This window comes from Pomacea canaliculata, linkage group LG10, assembly GCF_003073045.1.
Source record: "Pomacea canaliculata isolate SZHN2017 linkage group LG10, ASM307304v1, whole genome shotgun sequence".
Classification (NCBI taxonomy): Eukaryota; Metazoa; Mollusca; class Gastropoda; order Architaenioglossa; family Ampullariidae; genus Pomacea; species Pomacea canaliculata.
Window position 1 is genome coordinate 477,091 of NC_037599.1, and position 19,637 is coordinate 496,727.

General features: G+C 46.0%; 2 protein-coding genes across 2 annotated transcripts; both read left to right on the forward strand.

Annotated features, from left to right (window-relative positions):
* The first annotated feature begins 1,776 nt into the window (after positions 1-1,776).
* On the forward strand, positions 1,777-14,009 carry LOC112574428 (N-acetyllactosaminide beta-1,6-N-acetylglucosaminyl-transferase-like). The gene is made up of 6 exons (XM_025255500.1): positions 1,777-1,914; positions 7,610-8,187; positions 11,320-11,499; positions 12,330-12,487; positions 12,771-12,997; positions 13,650-14,009. Exons 2-6 carry the CDS (start codon positions 7,624-7,626, stop codon positions 13,985-13,987), a joined length of 1,467 nt encoding a protein of 488 aa, XP_025111285.1. The 5' UTR covers positions 1,777-1,914; positions 7,610-7,623; the 3' UTR covers positions 13,988-14,009.
* A 3,239-nt stretch (positions 14,010-17,248) lies between these two features.
* On the forward strand, positions 17,249-19,290 carry LOC112574495. The gene is made up of 2 exons (XM_025255622.1): positions 17,249-17,728; positions 17,842-19,290. Exons 1-2 carry the CDS (start codon positions 17,689-17,691, stop codon positions 18,894-18,896), a joined length of 1,095 nt encoding a protein of 364 aa, XP_025111407.1. The 5' UTR covers positions 17,249-17,688; the 3' UTR covers positions 18,897-19,290.
* Positions 19,291-19,637: the final 347 nt, after the last annotated feature.

Genomic DNA, 19,637 nt, shown 5'->3' on the forward strand with positions numbered 1-19,637 from the left:
ACACATCAACAACCTTATTTTTCTTGGAAAATATCTTTTTGTACTGTCTTTAAGAATGGTACAGGAGCTTGTTTTCTGCATGTCACAAACAGTTTTCACATTTGGCAGATATTGCAAAATATGCTTCCATTTTGAAAGCCTTGCTGGAAAAGATACATATTCTCTACCACAGCACTTTGTGACATTAGAATTGTCAACTGTGATCAGTTTGGGTTCTTTATGACTTTCATGTGAATCTTTACACATAAATAAGAACCAAAGAACTGAAAATAGGCTAAAATTCTTTCTTAAATCATTTTTTAAAATTACAAATCTTAGTATTTTTATATAATTAAAACTATTGATAGACCCATCTTATCCACGAGAAAACAGGCTGAAAGTGTCTATCAACATGAAGTGCAAGAGCAGTACCACTTATTAGTAGGCATCAAATGCGTCTTCATCATTCAAACATAGCCTTTTCTCTCTCCACCTCTCACACACCAGAGCTCACAGGGTAGAGGAAACCCGAGTACCCAAAAAAACCAACCACAGATAGTCCTGTAATTAATTCTATTCATATGTTCAGAGAGAGGAGATATGCTGAAGTTGATAGGAACCTACCGGGGTTTTTGTGTGAAGAGAAATGATTTTTTTAGCTGCAGTGCCACCAGCCTTTCCTTTCACCGCATACTTTGTCTTTTCTTCAGCTTAAATACCCCTTCATGTTGAGACATTCTGGAGTTCTCCTATTTTTTTTTCGCTGTATATTATATCAGATTTTGTAGCAAATGCTGTTATTATGCTGATCAGATTTTGTGGGAGATTTATAGGAGAGAGGTGTGGCTAGAAGCTAGGGAGATGCACATTAGCTGAGTCAAGACGCGTGCACGAAGATTACTTCCCCAATCCTTGTCGGGGAGCAGCAAGGGAGAGAATATGTTACCAACAACTGGAAAGAATATTTGTCCATCACTGAATTATTGGAAGTAAATAAAAATCTGTTAAGTGAGGCGACAGGGTTTTGTTGATCTCTAAAGTGTGGTAAACATGACAAAACAACTTTTGCAAAGCCAAGAACAGACGGGTATGTAGACTACAGGGTGTTTGGTATGTGCAACACAGAACGTGAGAACTTCCACAGTTCTAGCCTTTCCCCACAAGGTCAGTGCAACAAACTCCAAGTAAGCTATTTGAGTTATAATGTACTCTAAACTGGCCTGCGGAGTTGAAGTGGTGTGTGTTTGAGCGGAACTGCGACTTAACATTAGAGTATGGGTGTCAAGTAAACTTAATCTGTTCTTGTGATGTGGCAGTTGAACTGGTGTAATTTTGTAGAACGTGGTTGCTTTCTTAAGTTATATGAGGTAAATGGATTCAAAAAGAATAGCTCTCTGCTTTCCACTCGAAGAAAGTCGGATGTCAGTATGTAGAAAGGTGTCTTTCAGGCCGCCCTTCCTACCAGAGGCAAGTTGACACGGGGATGTACACCAACCTGGACAACCTCCAAGCTGCCGCCTGCACTCGATGCCCATGTGATGGAGCCTTCATTAGCTGCGCCCTGACCGCTCCTACAATGGTTTATGCTTTAAACATGCTTTTTAAAACTATTGTACATTGCGGAAAGTAAAGAGATTTAATGCGGGTCTCTGTGCCAGCTGGTCGAACAGCCCCTGATAAAGTGAAGATACAGGTGTGTCCGCACACAAGCGCTGGAGTGTTGTGAGTGGTTACACAACTGCTGGAGGACTGTAGCGGTCTGTCGCGACTGCACTCCACACTGTACCCGGTGTGGTCCACAAACTAGCGGACTTGATGTCAGCCACACTGTCACCATCCTCAGGAAGTAACTTACTTGACACTCGCTGTCAGTGACAAAAAGAGTTGTGGAAACATTGTGTCTTTCGTGACGGCCCTCGTGTAGCGACCTGACAGGTAAATATGTTCACATTCTTCTTGTTCCTATTCACCCCCAGTGGAGCATAGGGCCGCAAACTATACCACGCAAAGATTTCACTACAGGCTGACCTAATCCACCGCACATTGTTTTGAAAGAGAAAAATGTTTTTACATCAAGGCGATTTCGCACTGTGGAGGGATGGGAATCTATGGAATAGAGGAATATTTAGTATTGTTTTTTTTATAATTGGCGATTGTATTGTTTGCCACTATATCTTCACAGGTTGTATAAAACTTTTTTTGAGGGGGGGGGGAGAGCGTTTAGAGTTTCTTCTGTTTATTAAGTAGCTCTACCTCATGTTGGTGTTAGTGTAGTTTGATGGAAGCCTATATTTACTGTGTACCAGCATGTTGCATTCATGGTCTCTTATGGTGAGCGCAGATCTCAAGTTGTCACGATATTCATCCGCCGTACGCACTATTTCACGTTGGAGCTGAGCATCGTTCACCTTGCCCACTTTGAGGAGCGCAAAGTAGATTGTAGTCGAGGGCCTTCGCCCTCGGAGAAAGAAATGCTCACTTGTAGAGGACCAGACATCACGTGGCTATTAAATACAGCTCACAAAAGATTGCGGACTGTCAGTTGACCACAGCTCTTGTAAGCCACCCCTGTGTCTCTACCGGTCTTGGCGCCACTCTACCAAGCGTTGTTGTTGTTGCTGTTGTTGTTGTTTGCTTTCGAAAAGACAAGGATTGTGTGTTCTCTTTTATGCAGATGACTGCGCAGTCCCAGTGTGGAAGCGCAGATTCTGATAACAGGTGAGGCACAGAAACTCCGTTGCCGTGGTGACTACTGGATGTACTTGCTGACGTCGGGCAGCAACGTCTCTGCCGCCGGTGGGCTCAAGGGCTATGGGAGCTGCGTACATCAGTCTAGTCATTGCTTCTGTCGGCGGTTGTAGCTTTCCACTTCTTTATGCTTCTCTTGAATGGTTGATGATTTTGTAGCTCTGGGCGTCCTTGCTTCCTCTCGCCTTTCTCGAGCAGTCTAGCTCGCTGTACAGCAGTTGGCGGGGATGCGGTGACTTTCCATTCTGATGACCATCGTCTAAAAGTTGGTACTTGATTCGGTGCAGTCTTCCCTCTCCTTAGTCTTGCCATCTAATCCAAGAATGGAGCGAAGGCTCGCACGAGGAAGATTTTTGCAGCTGTGTAAGATGCTTGCAGTCCAGAGTTCAGTTCTTACAGCCGTAGAGGAGAGAAGTGAAGACAGTTTGTACACTTCAGCTTTGTGGAAAACTTTGATGTTGCGCTAATTCAGTATTTTGTTGCGAAGTCGCCCCAGTGTCTGACCCGCATAGTTCATCCTGCACGTGATCTTATCCTGCGACCCATCGCTGGAGATGATGTTGTTTCCCAAATACTGAAAGCTGTTGGCGTGTTTGTGCCGTGGATGTTGATGCTGGGGACCACTGCAGTGGTGTCGGGAGCAGGCTGGTGTCACACCTGGGTCTTCGCTAGGCTGATGGTAAGTCCCAATGGATGGATGCCTCGCAAAACCTGTCTAGCATCAGGTGAAGGTCGCTGTCCTTGTGGGCCAGGAGGGCGCAGTCGTCAGTAAAAGGGGGTTCCTGTGTCAGTTTGTTGGAGGGGGGAGGCGCCTGAGGTTGAAGAGCGAGCCGACAGACCCTACCGCATGCAGACCCCCTCACGCATGTTCGCATGTTGTGGACAACGTGGGGCTGCATGCAAGTAAAGATCAGGTTGAATAAAACTGGGGCAAGAACACATCCCTCATTTATTAACATGCATCCTGCAGCAGTGCTAATTAATGCTCACGCTTCCGCCAACTGTTATTTTGGAGTCAAGTGTTTGATTCTGCAACACGCATCTTGCAGGCTACTTGTTTTCTAGGGAATCTAGCCTGCAAAGATGTTGGAGCTGTGACTGCACCTACACTTGCCTACACTGCCAACGGTTTGTTGCTGGTCGTGGTGACGTCTGTGTGTTTTCACTGACAACCACAGCCACGATGTCATGTTTGGAGCTCGCTGATTGACTGTGGTCTGTCCACCACACAAGGTGGAGTTTCCTTCAAGCACCAGCTTCTCTCTTCCTATCACTTGCTACCACAGTCTTCGTCTTCGGAGGTTTGATGCTTCTGCTATCTGGAAAGCAGATAATACTAACCTTTAGCAGCAGCTAATACTAACTTTTAGCAGACTAACTTTAGCAGCTAATACTAACTTTAGCAGCTAATACTAACTTTTAGCAGTAATACTAACCTTTTAGCGCTAATACTACTTTTAGCAGACTAATTAGCAGCTTTAGCAGCTAACCTTTAGCAGGCAGCTAAATACTAACTTTTAGCAGCTAATACTAACTTTTAGCAGGTAATACTAACCTTTAGCAGCTAATACTAACTTAGCAGCTAATACTAACTTTTAGCAGGTAATACTAACCTTTAGCAGCTAATACTAACCTTTAGCAGCTAATACTAACCTTTAGCAGGTAATACTAACCTTTAGCAGCTAATACTAATAGCAGCTAACTAACTAACCTTTAGCAGGCACCTTTAGCCTAATACTAACCTTTACAGCTAATACTAACTTTTAGCAGGTAATACTAACTTTAGCAGCTAATACTAACCTTTAGCAGCTAATACTAACTTTTAGCAGCTAATACTAACCTTTAGCAGGTAATACTAACCTTTAGCAGCTAATACTAACTTTAGCAGCTAATACTAACTTTTAGCAGCTAATACTAACCTTTTAGCAGCTAATACTAACCTTTAGCAGCTAATACTAACTTTAGCAGCTAATACTAACTTTAGCAGGTAATACTAATTTTAGCAGCTAATACTAACTTTAGCAGGTAATACTAACCTTTAGCAGCTAATACTAACCTTTAGCAGCTAATACTAACTTTTAGCAGGTAATACTAACCTTTAGCAGCTAATACTAACCTTTAGCAGCTAATACTAACCTTTAGCAGCTAATACTAACTTTAGCAGTCTAATACTAACCTTTAGCAGCTAATACTAACCTTTTTTAGGCAGGTAATCTAACCTTTAGCACTAATACTAACTTTTAGCAGCTATATACTAACCTTAGCAGCTAATACTAACTTTAGCAGCTAATACTAACTTTTAGCAGGTAATACTAACCTTTAGCATCTATACTTAACCTTTAGCAGCTAATACTAACTTTTAGCAGGTAATACTAACCTTTAGCAGCTAATACTAACCTTTTAGCAGCTAATACTAACTTTTAGCTTTAGCTAATACTACCTTAGCAGCTAATACTAAACTTTTAAGCAGCTAATACTAACCTTTAGCAGCTAATACTAACTTTTAGCAGGTAATACTAACCTTTAGCAGCTAATACTAACTTTAGCAGCTAATATCTTTTAGCAGCTATACTAACCTTTAGCAGGCTAATACTAACTAACCTTTAGCAGCTAATACTAACCTTTAGCAGCTAACTTAGCAACTTTAGCTAATACTAACCTTTAGCAGCTAATACTAACTTTAGCAGCTAATACTAACCTTTAGCAGCTAAGTGCACTAATACCTTTAGCAGCTAATACTAACCTTTAGCAGCTAATACTAACCTAATTTTTAGCAGCTAATACTTAACTTTTAGCAGTAATACTAACCTTTAGCAGGTAATACTACCTTTAGCAGCTAAACTTAACTTTAGCAGCTAATACTAACTTTTAGCAGTAATACTAACCTTTAGCAGGTAATACTAACCTTAGCAGCTAATACTAACTACCTTTAGCAGCTATATACTAACTTTTAGCAGCTAACCTTTACTAAAGGTTTAGCAGCTAATACTAACTTTTAGCAGCTATACTAACTTTTAGCAGCTAATACTAACTTTTAGCAGCTAATACTAACTTTTAGCAGGTAATACTAACCTTTGTCGTCCTTTTACCGTTTGACAGTTTGTAGCACAACACGGAGTTCTCCACTAACCCTCTGTTTGTCCGCGTGTCGTGGTAGGCAGCTGAGGTGAACACATTGAAAACACACGAGCACCTCGGTCTACGGTGGTCTTAGTCTCCTTGCACATCAACTAAAAGTGCAACCTTAGGTAGCGTGGACTGGCGCTTCCCGCGATGCCTGGAGGACAAAGGGAGATTGCAGTACACTGAACATCCATCGTTCAATGTTGACGGCCACCTGAACAAGCTGGGATATGTAAGCAGACTCGGTATTTGGTTCCTCATGACTAACAGAAGTTTATTTGACAGCGCGAATAACCAGCTGTCATCTGCTCTTTAAGCGTGAGGATAACGATCCTCCTTTTGAAGCGACTGATAAGTGATGACGAGAAGTGGATTGTTTACAAACAGTGTGCGCGAACGGTCTTGGTCCCGACGAGACTGTTCGCTTCCGACGATGTGCAAAGCAGACATTCCTCAGAAGGTGGTGCTGTCGGTGTGGTGGAGTTTTAAAGGCTCCGTGTTTTTACGAGCTTCTACGAAGGACAAAGACAATCCGAATGTGTACAGTCGGCGATGAGACAGTTTGAATGAATCCATCATCCAGGAACATCCAACGCTCGTTAGTCGCAAAGGAGTCGTGTTCTGTCTCGACAACGTGAGACCACACACAATTTGATCTCCCGGCAACAGCTACTGAAGAATACTCACCACACCCACCAAACTCACCACACCCACCACACCCATCATGCCCACCACACTCACCACACCCACCATGCCCATCATACCACACTCACCACACCCACCATGCCCATCACACCCACCATACCCACCACACTCGCCACACCCACCATACTCACCATGCCCACTACACCCACCATACTCACCATGCCCCCACACTCACCATGCCCCCCACACTCACCACACCCACCACACTCGCCACACCCACCATACTCACCATGCTCACCACACCCACCATACCACGCCCACCAAACTCACCATGCCCACCACACACCTAATGGCGACCGGGAAGATTCAAAGATACGAGGCTGTCAAATCACAACAAAAAGGCGGAGGGACTGGACAGGTCATTGGCACGCGAGTCGCTGTCAGGCGCAGCTGGACTTGACTTTCTCAGTTGTTCAGCTGGATCCTGACGCTCAAGCAGATGAAGAGAATATTTGTTTACATCCACCATTGTTTCTCTCCGGAGTTTCTGATCATAGCTACACTTCTTAGAAGCCCCTCAGCCCAAGGAAACAAAAGTAAGGCGCGAAACCTACATTTTCATTGTCCGTTAAAACAAGTAATGGGAATTTACTTACTCAGTCCACTTATTCACATCTACATGGTTTTTGAAGGTAAGCCCTGGCAAATTAAAAGAACATAGCACAGTTATTTATTTTCTACAAAAACATTTGTTTCATATTGTAAAGACAAGCAAACATGGAGTGTTCTACTTTCTAACTTCAGACCTCACAGAAGGTTCAGCTAATACAAAGCTTCCGTTGTAAGGTGTCGACCTCACATGTGGCCATGAGGCGTTGTCCAGTTACCATGGTAACGAGGCGTCGTCCAGTTGCCCAGATGGGAATGCCATCCGTTAAAAGTTGCGAACTTAACCAAGTGTAGGAATCAGCATATTAGAGTTCTCAGAGAGTAAAGGAAACGTGTGCTAGCCTTTAAAGAACACTCGAGGCACATATTTCTTCATGAAGACGACAATGGCCATCACGATGATGGAGCTTGGTTCGTAAATTTTTTTTTTTCACTTCTCGTGCAGCGTGTGTTGGGGAGATGAAGGTGTGCGGCCTGTCATGGCGGCGGCTGGTCCAGTGCCTGCTGACCGGCCTGCTGACGGCTGGCGTCCTGTACTGCTTCCTCTACTTCCATTTTTCACGCCATCCGCACTCGTATCCGACCTCGCATCTGGACTTGCAAGCCTCCACCTCCCTGCCCATCAGCCCTCACGCCGTCACGTGGTCTGGCGCCGGCCATGACGTGACGGAACGTGCGACGAGCGAAGGGATGCAGCACCTGCGGGAGTTCCAGAGCGCCGCACACCATTACTGGCGGAAGCTGCAGGACTTGCTGGTGGCGCGGAACCGGGCCAAGTTTCCAAGCGTGTCGTACTGGAACTGCTCGTGTCTGTGGGAGAGCGACGCAGACAACCACACCGGAAACGCCACGCTGTTGACGACGAACGTGACGAGGCTGAAGACGCCGCAAGACTACCTGGCGGAGACGCAGAACTGCACGCGCTTTGTGCTGCACGGCGGCTTCAAGATGGCGGCGGTCAGCGAGGAGGAGTTGGCCTTCCCTCTGGCCTTCAGTCTCTTGGTGTACAAGGATCTTGACCAGGTGGGTGGCCCACGGCAGGTGCTAAACGTTATACGAGAAAGTAAACACGGCAACACCTCCGTAGGTCGTACTTGCCTTGAACTCTGACTCCAATGTTTGTTTGACAACGAGGCTTAGCATGTTGTTGCCTTAGAACATCTTCTGTTCAACGTGCAACTCTCGCGCCCTTGTTAACATGGTCTCTATCGCCGCTCAAAGCTAAGACACAATTCATGGAAATTTACTAGAGGAGTAGATATACAACATGCACATACATTAGTTATCGTCAGCCACGAGATGTACAACATACACATACATTAGTTATCGTCACGAGATGTACACATACATTAGTTATCGTCACGAGATGTACAACATACACATACATTAGTTATCGTCAGCCACGAGATGTGCAACATACACATACATTAGTTATCGTCACGAGATGTACAACATACACATACATTAGTTATCGTCAGCCACGAGATGTACAACATACACATACATTAGTTATCGTCAGCCACGAGATGTACAACATACACATACATTGGTTATCGTCACGAGATGTACAACATACACATACATTAGTTATCGTCAGCCACGAGATGTACAACATACACATACATTAGTTATCGTCAGCCACGAGATGTACAACATACACATACATTAGTTATCGTCACGAGATGTACAACATACATTAGTTATCGTCACGAGATGTACAACATACACATACATTAGTTATCGTCACGAGATGTACAACATACACATACATTAGTTATCATCAGTCACGAGATGTACAACATACACATACATTAGTTATCGTCACGAGATGTACAACATACATTAGTTATCGTCACGAGATGTACAACATACACATACATTAGTTATCGTCACGAGATGTACAACATACACATACATTAGTTATCGTCACGAGATGTACAACATACACATACATTAGTTATCGTCACGAGATGTACAACATACACATACATTAGTTATCGTCACGAGATGTACAACATACATTAGTTATCGTCACGAGATGTACAACATACACATACATTAGTTATCGTCACGAGATGTACAACATACACATACATTAGTTATCAGTCACGAGATGTACAACATACACATACATTAGTTATCATCAGTCACGAGATGTACAACATACACATACATTAGTTATCGTCACGAGATGTACAACATACACATACATTAGTTATCGTCAGCCACGAGATGTACAACATACACATACATTAGTTATCGTCACGAGATGTACAACATACACATACATTAGTTATCGTCACGAGATGTACAACATACACATACATTAGTTATCGTCACGAGATGTACAACATACACATACATTAGTTATCATCAGTCACGAGATGTACAACATACACATACATTAGTTATCGTCACGAGATGTACAACAACACGAGATACATACATTAGTTATCGTCACGAGATGTACAACATACACATACATTAGTTATCGTCACGAGATGTACAACATACACATACATATTATCGTCACGAGATGTACAACATACACATACATTAGTTATCGTCACGAGATGTACAACATACACATACATTAGTTATCGTCACGAGATGTACAACATACACATACATTAGTTATCGTCACGAGATGTACAACATACAACATACATTAGTTATCGTCACGAGATGTACAACATACACATACATTAGTTATCGTCACGAGATGTACAACATACACATACATTAGTTATCGTCACGAGATGTACAACATACACATACATTAGTTATCGCACGAGATGTACAACATACACATACATTAGTTATCGTCAGCCACGAGATGTACAACATACACATACATTAGTTATCGTCACGAGATGTACAACAGATACACATACATTAGTTATCGTCACGAGATTACAACATACACATACATTAGTTATCGTCACGAGATGTACAACATACACATACATTAGTTATCGTCAGCCACGAGATGTACAACATACACATACATTAGTTATCGTCACGAGATGTACAACATACACATACATTAGTTATCGTCACGAGATGTACAACATACACATACATTAGTTATCGTCAGTCACGAGATGTACAACATACACATACATTAGTTATCGTCAGCCACGAGATGTACAACATACACATACATTAGTTATCGTCACGAGATGTACAACATACACATACATTAGTTATCGTCACGAGATGTACAACATACACATACATTAGTTATCGTCACGAGATGTACAACATACACATACATTAGTTATCGTCAGCCACGAGATGTACAACATACACATACATTAGTTATCGTCACGAGATGTACAACATACACATACATTAGTTATCGTCAGCCACGAGATGTACAACATACACATACATTAGTTATTAGTTATCGTCACGAGATGTACAACATACACATACATTAGTTATCGTCAGCACGAGATGTACAACATACACATACATTAGTTATCGTCAGCCACGAGATGTACAACATACACATACATTAGTTATCGTCACGAGATGTACAACATACACATACATTAGTTATCGTCACGAGATGTACAACATACACATACATTAGTTATCGTCACGAGATGTACAACATACACAAATACATTGTTATGTAACATACATTAGTTATCGTCACGAGATGTACAACATACACATACATTAGTTATCGTCGATGTCAGTACATCGTCACGAGATGTACAACATACACATACATTAGTTATCGTCACGAGATGTACAACATACATTAGTTATCGTCACGAGATGTACAACATACACATACATTAGTTATCGTCAGCCACGAGATGTACAACATACACATACATTAATGATGCTCCTCCAGCAGACGTGTGTTGACGTGTGTACAGCCTCAACTCATCATCTCGCCACAAGTTTTGGCAAAACGACCTTTCACCCCCACCCCACCCCAGTTCTCCCCACAGGGATGCGAGCTCCTACATCACGACTGTCGGTTGTGGCCCCACAGATGGTCTCATCAGGACAGGAGTTGAGGCTGTACTCGTGTGTCTGTGTCCTCGTCCCTGGTGTCACGTGGCGTCACCCAAGCCTTCGAGGCAGTGGGTGGGGTGTGGGGTGGGGAACTGAAGCCGTTGTTTCTGTGTGTCGCAGGTGGTTCGTCTGCTGCGAGCCGTGTACCGCCCCCACAACGTCTACTGTGTGCACGCGGACCGGAAGTCACCTGACACCTTCCACTCCAGCCTGCGCCACGTCATTTCCTGTCTGCCCAACGTCATGCTGCTGGACACCGCTGTCGACGTCCAGTGGGGCCGATACTCTGTGCTCAAGCCGGTATGACGTCGACAAACACGGCGTACTCGTGGCGCTGTGACGTCGACACGTTAGGTGTTCCCTGATCTCTGTTATTTCTATAGTAAACCTCGAAGCGAAAGCTGCTCGAGTGAATACATTGATAACAATGTTGGAAGTGTCTGACACCTCGCTGGCCATACAATTTTTAACAAGTTCTTTTAACACTCAAATGTAATGATGACTGCACGTTTCGTAAGTAAATATATTTATGTCAATATGTCAATGTCACATTTTCTTTGTTTATTACCTGATTGCCAGTGAAGCTGACACACTGCACCAGTGGGTGCACACCTTATAATCACTCCACGCAGTGTGCTGTGTGGTTAACAGCACAGACGCTGATAGTAACAAACAATGAATACCCCGATACAATATGTTACCTCCATTCAACATTTCTCGTGTCCTTGTGCGGCTATTTGAAGTACCTGCACCTCACACCTGGATGACGTCACTAGATGACAACGGTGAAAGACGTGTCCACCAGATGACGCTCACGCACTTGGGCTGATACTCATCGTCCCATTGCACATTAGTCTGTCGATGAACGACCGAGCAGCTACTCTTGTCAATGAACAGTCCACTCACCGTCCTGTAAAATATTTGTCATACTTGGTCAAATGTTCGTCCGTGTTGGCCTTAGACTATGAATGTGCCTCCGTTTTCTCAAGACCCTGAGATCGGCGTTGGGTCTGTGTTTGTTCCCAGGAGATGTTTGTGTTTACATTCAGGAGATGTCTGTTTGTATTCAGATGTTTGTTTATACTCAGGAGATGTCTGTCTGTATTCAGGAGATGTCTGTTTGTTGTTAGGAGATCCTATGCTTGCGGATGTTGTGGCAACATGCGACCAAGTGGCGCTACTTTATTAACCTGACTGGTCAGGAGTTTCCCCTCAAGACCAACAAGGAGCTGGTTCAAATCCTGACGGCCTTTCGCGGCGCCAACGACATTCGCGGAACTCAGCATCCGTCAGTACATGGCCGACTTTTCTCTCTCTCTTGTGTGTGTGTGCGCGCGCGCGCGAGTAATTTGTTTGTTTGTGTGTGTGTGTGTGTGCGCGCGCACGAGTAATTTGTTTGTGTGTGTGTGTGTGTGCGTGCGCGCGCGCGAGTAATTTGTTTGTGTGTGTGTGTGTCCACCCTTAGCACCACACGTAACCAATGTTCGGTCTTCCGTTGACGGAGTGGAGTTTGAGAAGCTAGGTGGCGCTGTTGAAACAGATTCCTGAGCGTGTTTTTTTTCTGTGTCCAGGAGGTTTTCCGGTCGTTGGAAGAAAAATTTGCCAGCGCCCTATAACCTGACCGTCAGTAAAGGCGCTGTGCACATCGTGGCGTCACGCGCTTTTGCGGACTACGTTCTCCACAGCCGCGTGGCACGTGACTTGCTGACGTGGGCCACCCAAGTACGCTTTCCAGAAGAGATTTTCTTCAGCACCTTGAACCACAACCCACACCTGGGCGTACCTGGCTCCTACACAGGTGACTTCTGAACGGTCAACAAACAAGGTCACACACACACACACAAATTGTAAATATGAATTCCTTGTGCGCCAGGACTTCGGTCCGTTTGGAAGGAGGGAACAGCGCAAAACCAATTCAAGCGTCAGAGAGAGAGAGAAAAAGGCGAGTGAGAAAGATTGAGCAGTCACAGAGGAAGATGGCGGAGACGGATTTCTTTCATCATTATTTCTTGCTGTCGGTGTCGCGTATCAGAAAAGTTCTAGCACTTGCTTGCATCACTAAGAGAAAGCCAGCGAACAAGCACTGTTCATAAACCCTCGAGTGAAGGGATAAGGGAAGTAATCCCTTTTGACCACGAAAACCTCGAGAAATCGCTGTTATGTCCCTTGAACATTCTCACCCCAGCGATCGCCTCTTTGGTATTATCGTGTCGAGAGCTGAGGGTCAGGCGTCGGCGGCAAGCAGCAGCAGCAGCAGCAAATATTCGTACATGTTGTATCTAGTCATATCTAACCCTGATCGAATTGCACAGTATTTGTCCACCCTCACCCCTGTCCTCTACAACTCTTTCTCTCATTCTGTCCCTCTTTTCCTTCTGTGCTTTTAAGTGAGTGCGTGCAGCTAAAATCTTGTGTCCCAACAAGCGAGCACCATGTTGGGCTGTGTGCAGGTGACATCGCCGATCCCTTCAAGGAGACCTTTCACCGTTTCAAGCTGTGGAACACAACGGGTTTTCCGCACGTGCAGCCGTGCGCGGGCCGCTGGGTGCGCGGCATTTGTCACTTCGGGGTGCACGACGTGACCCGGATGACCCGCTCGCCGCGCCTTTTTGCCAACAAGTTTTCCTACGACCTTCAGCCTCTGGCCTACGACTGCCTGGAGGAATGGTACTGGCACAAAGTGCAGCTGGAGGACAGCGGGCGGCCCCCGCCACTCAACGTCTCCCTGTATGAAGAGTCCAACATCGTGAAGTTCCGCTACCAAGGGCCCGTTCTCATCTGGCAATAAACTGATCGTCAACCACACCTGGCGCATCTGTCTTTCTGTCATTCTGTGTATTGCCTGTGTGTCTGCGTGCGCGCTGGAGCGTGTGACAACATGTACAGTATCTCGATTCCACCCGTTACGACAGGACGCTGAACGCAATGAGATGTGGCGACAGGTCGGGCGGGTGAAGGGTTGCACTTGTAGAAGTCTGTATTATAGGTCTTGTTACAGCTGGCTAAAACGTATCTGCCGGCTACATGTAATCGTCCATTAACAGCCAGACTACACAGTATAGACTACAGTCTACAAAACACTCGACCACCTGTATATTGTTACCCGATGTAACAAACAGGCCCCGTATGCATGTAGACCGCAGAAGGGGTCTAATCGGTAATAACGCTCATCCGGGTGGATAGGAGCGAAAAATTCGTATGCACGAGAGCCCGGAGAAGCTGTCCGGTCTGGCTTATCGCGTATAAAGTTATCGGCGGCCCCGGGGCTGTATAACTCGCTATTCGGGCGGAAAAATGGCGGCCGTCACTGTGTTTACTGGCAACAACGTCGATTGTCCAGACGAAATTGGGTGTTTGGTGACAGATCACACCCGTTTGAAGTGTTGGATGAATTAAAAACTGTATTGCAAACTTCATTTTAGTCGAGAGAACATTCTAGCGCTGACCGCTGTAGTGGCATGCGAGATCCTGTCACCAGTCGGCAAGGCACGCTAACATCGTCACTACAAGTGCTCATGACTGACGATATTTTGCCATATGAAACTATCAAGAAGTATGTGGAGAATTCACTGATGTAGACAAATCGACTGTTATTAGTGCTGTGAGTCCCTGTGGCGAGAGTCACCGATGGTTCGCATCGGCGAGCACCTAACAAAATTTCATTGCTCAAGGTTGTGCTGAAAAGACAAAGATATGCAGACACATCGGGCATGTGAATTGAGACTCCAACAGTGGCGTAGGAAGATGTTCGGCGTTGGGGGGGGGGGGGGCAAACTCCCTGCTGACAGTTCACTTCTTTTTTTCTTTTGCACGACGTGACCCGGATGACCCGCTCGCCTCACTCACTCACTCACTCTTATTTGTCACTGTCAGATTTGAACACACCACCTTTCAGTCTTCAGACCTCGTCTCTAACCACCAGGCTATACAGCCGTTACCAACTAACGTCTCTAAAGTTCGTGAAAAAGTCAAGTTCGCCGTTTACAACAATTAACAAATCCGCTGAACCGAGACGCACACGCCCCAGAACCGGTGACGTCATCGACAACGAGGCTGCTGTTAACGAAGATGACTAGTGCACGAGGGACCACGAACACCCTGCTACTGTCCCCCTAGGTACCTCCAACTGCCAGGAACACACACGTCATACTCAATGGAGTGAACAAGATCGGAGTGACAGACGGCAACAACCTACCCGATCCTCTCCCCTCCAGACATCATTGTACGCGTGGTCAGAGTTGTCTGCCCAGTCAATGGAGGACATCGAAAACGGACAACAGTACCCTACAAAGAACACCAACAAGAAATAAGTGACAAGATGGCCTGTCCTCCACAGTTCATGACAATTGCTATCCCATAATGTCGAGGACTTTGTGTGGACGGCAAGACACAAGCAAGACAAGGGAGAGAATAAGTTCCACTGACCCAGTGACTACGCGACACGAGGTGTCCGTGCTAACGGTCACCAGGACACAGCACGGGACTCACCCGTGAAAATATTTCACATCTTCAACTGCGACATCGACGGTTTGCTCGTGAAAACACACTATCCTGGCTTTGTACAAAGCATTAACGTGTTTGTTATTGTGTCTTACAGACATTGCTTGACGTGAGCAGTACACTGCAATGTTTCTCTGACTTCCAACGATACTTCAGTCCTGCTTCTACACTTACATCGCAAGGAAGAGCTGCCGGCCGATATCCTTGTTTTAGTAAAAAATGTATTTAATAAGTTTTTGCATAGACTGCAGTGTACGGTTGACAATTTGATTTTATTGCAATTTGACACCGAGTTTAACCAGACAAGTTCTGGACTTAAACCCACAGATGAAACGCAGGGTTCGGAGACAGACAAGGAGGAGATCGATCCTCGGCCCAGAACCGGATCAAGGACCTAGTCTGCGTCTGTTGCTCACCACAAGCTGGCAATGACAGAAAGTCTCACCTGGAACAGTCGCTTACGATAAGGTGACAACACAAAGGCTTTCACGTCCTCCACTCTTATCACACCTGCAATACCCTCAAGCACTTGCTTGACCTGTGAGTATGGAGCACTCGCTGCCAGACCCTTGTTATCGACAAGAGTAGGGCTAGCACCTCACATTGCACAAAACTAACACCACAGATAGTCAAAGGCATATTTTAAGCAGTCAACCTGTAAAAGATCGAAGAGTACAGAAGACACTGACATTCAGATGTCGATGTTTTGTAAAAACTACAAATTGTTTAGAAGGCTTTTCTGATAAACTCTGTGTGTGTGAGCGTGCATGCGTGCGACAAAATAAATATGGACGTGTCTACAATACAAATTCTTTGATTACCTAGACAGCTAAAGTGAATGAAATATATCTACCCCTTGGTTTTTTGTTTGGTTGTTTTTCGTGTAGGACATTAGCAGAAACTCTGTGCACCCCACAAGGGAAAAGACATTTGAAGTTGAAAGGCGAAGGTGTGGCGTGTTCTTGATTGATCCTTGAGACACAAAGACGACGATTGTTGTCGTTCGTGGTGTTTCTGTGGAAAAGTGCTTCCTCCTACAGGTGATGCTGCAGTAAACAAAGAGGAGGAGGAGGAGGAAAGGGGAAACAGGAGGCGGCGAGAGCAGCTGTTCATTACGGACTGACGTCTGCATTTATAACTAAGCTCTGTCTTGCCTACTCTGTGTGTTGTGTCTAGGTTTTGTTTATCTGTAGCAGCGGTTATTTTGATGACAGTTCGATGGTTTTAAACGCACCAAACCATCAGGTTCCTTCTCAAGCCTTCAGACCAAGGACTATGTTGTAGCCGAGACTCTACGCCAAGCCATCTCTTGGTCCAGTGGACGCCAAACAGAAAACCGTTGGATGATGAATTCATCATCCTCATAGTCGTTGTTATCATTTTTTTTCGGCAGTAGGGGTTGGTCACGCTTTCGACTAAGCTGATCAGCATGTTGAGCCCACAGTTTGGAGAGCTGCATTACCCAAGATGGCGTCTTATTGTGTCGAAATGCATCGCGGTGAAACCCTTCTGAAAAAAGAGCTGAGCACCCTACAAAACAAGATTGCATTGCGACTCTCGTCCACTCTGTGGCCCTGCTGTTGTGCTGTTATCTTCTTGACTACTACACGACAAGGGAGTGTGTCCGTAATCTCATCTTGCCTGTGGCAGTGCAGAAGGGGGCGGGACAGGGGGACCACCCCCCAGACAGCGAATTTCTAGGTTCCTGGAGCACTGGCCACCTCGTCTTGCGCTTGTCGCCCCTCTACCAACCCCTCCTCTACCCCCTACCTCCCCCACCCCAATCACCAGCTCTCGTCTGATACAAGAGTGCGGAAAGATTCGGGTGCTAAGAGCTGTAGTGTGCTTAGTCCAGACACGTTGTCGTTGTCAGTCACTCCACAGCGCCTGTCCGGCGGAGGACTGGGCCATGGTCTCCCAGCGAGTTGTGAAAAAAATGTTCGTGCTACAGCCTGCAGAAGCTGTCGGTGTTGTTGAGTCAGCTTTGACATGAACAAAACCACAACGACAACAGTGAGACATCAGAAAGGTGTGAGTGGGATGGCTCACCAGAAGTGTTCTTTTTATAGACATTTCACACGATTATTGAAAACCCTGCATTCCATATTTCCACAAAATCTACTAAGTACACCTGTTTGTTAGGTTTCATCGACACGCAACATCACAGCCCAAAGATGGAGGAATCAGAAGAAAGGACCTCACCTAGCACGGCAGAAGCAAACCACTTCACAGCAGGAGAGACTCTTCACTCGCCACATCTCCCCGGAGGTTCTGCGCTCTTTCAGGAAGTTATGGTTGACTTCAATCCTTCCCCAGAACCCACCTCGCCTTCAGTGAGCCCCATACTTGCAAGGAGAAGACATTCAGTGGGGACAAAGCACGTGGACATCGCTGTGCACCAGGCAGACTGTGACCCCTCTCGTAAGGTCAAGGGTCAGCAGATTCTGCACGGACTGTGTCACTGCTACATCGTGGAGAGAGGAGAGGTCACGGGTCTAGCCGACTTCCGCTGTAATCACCCCCACCCCAAGCACGCGTCCCCCGTGGTCTCCCCTCGCGCACAGCGTAAGACATCGACTGCCGCCTCGCCAGATGGCGCCCTGGGGCTACAACAGAAGCGTGACGGACAGCGTCGCACCAGCATCAGCATCATCATCAGCAGCAGCAGCACCAGCAGCAACACCCAGCACACCACACAACACGCACGCCTTCTGGCGGACGACTTTCGTGGCCGAGCACTGAGCGACGCGTCTGCGCTCAAGCGTCCAGGCATCAGCGCGTCACTAGCAACGCCAGGTTCCGGTTGTGCGCAGTCGCAGTCTTCTAGTTCCGGTATCCGTCATCGACGACATTCCGCCTGGAGTCGCAGCTCAGCTGACAACGCAACTTCCGATCCGCGGACTCCTCAGAGGTCGTTGTCCTTCAGGCACGTGGGATCGGATCGTTCATCCAGCATTTGGAGGGCCGTCGGCAGGTCGGAGTCTTCTTTACGTGCAACACCTGATGAGCTCGCACAGGCGACAGCTCAACCCTCCGCAGCAGAGCAGGAAGAGGAACTCTCCAGACTCACCGCGGTCTGCCGCAGAAAGTTGTCTTCCCATGCCGTTCCGTCCGAGGAGCTGCACTACCTGTACGACCAGTTTTTGCCGCACACCTCACCTGGCGCGAGACGCGCGGAAATAATGCACATGGACTGACGTCACACGGTCTTTCTGAAGGTTGTGCCTCGCGTGCTGTATGCGGATGCCGGGTACCTTCCTCCTAAGGCAGATGAGAGGTGTTCAGGTGTTCACTCATTCTTCACTAGAGATGTCTGCCATAGGTCTATCTTTATTCATCCTCAGACCACAAACTTGTATGACTGGACTGATGGCAGACAATTTTTTTTCCAGTTAACTACTAAAACGAGGCTGGTGTCTACAAAGCTTCCGGTTTAGTCACATTCATTGTTAAGGCTCGCCGAGACTAACGGCGGAGAACTTGGCAAGAGGCTAAGCGTTGGTCTCGGCACACAGACAGCAGTCCATCTGTACACGTCCGTGCTCAGACTTTAGCAAAATGTCTGAGATAGTAAAAAGGTTTTTGTCGTCACGTGGTATGTCAGTCATGATCTTAGGTAACTTTCATGTAATCGTGCACACATATCTGTTACAACCACATACATTTCTGTCACAACACGGTGTGTGTGATTGTCTGTGGTGTCTATAAGGACTTTCCCGATCTCACGGACTCGGCGACATTTTGACATTAACAGTGACAAACGATGAGCTGTGCGAAGAGAAGGACACTGGCGGTTGACAGTGAGTGCATCAGGACTCAGCTGTCGACACAGGAAGTGCAAGCTGAGCTTGACGACACCCACAGACTTCAAGATGAGGGTCCGTCCTTCCCCAGGCTGTTGTGGGCGTCTTCTCGTGCCGTCTGCCACGTGTGTGTAG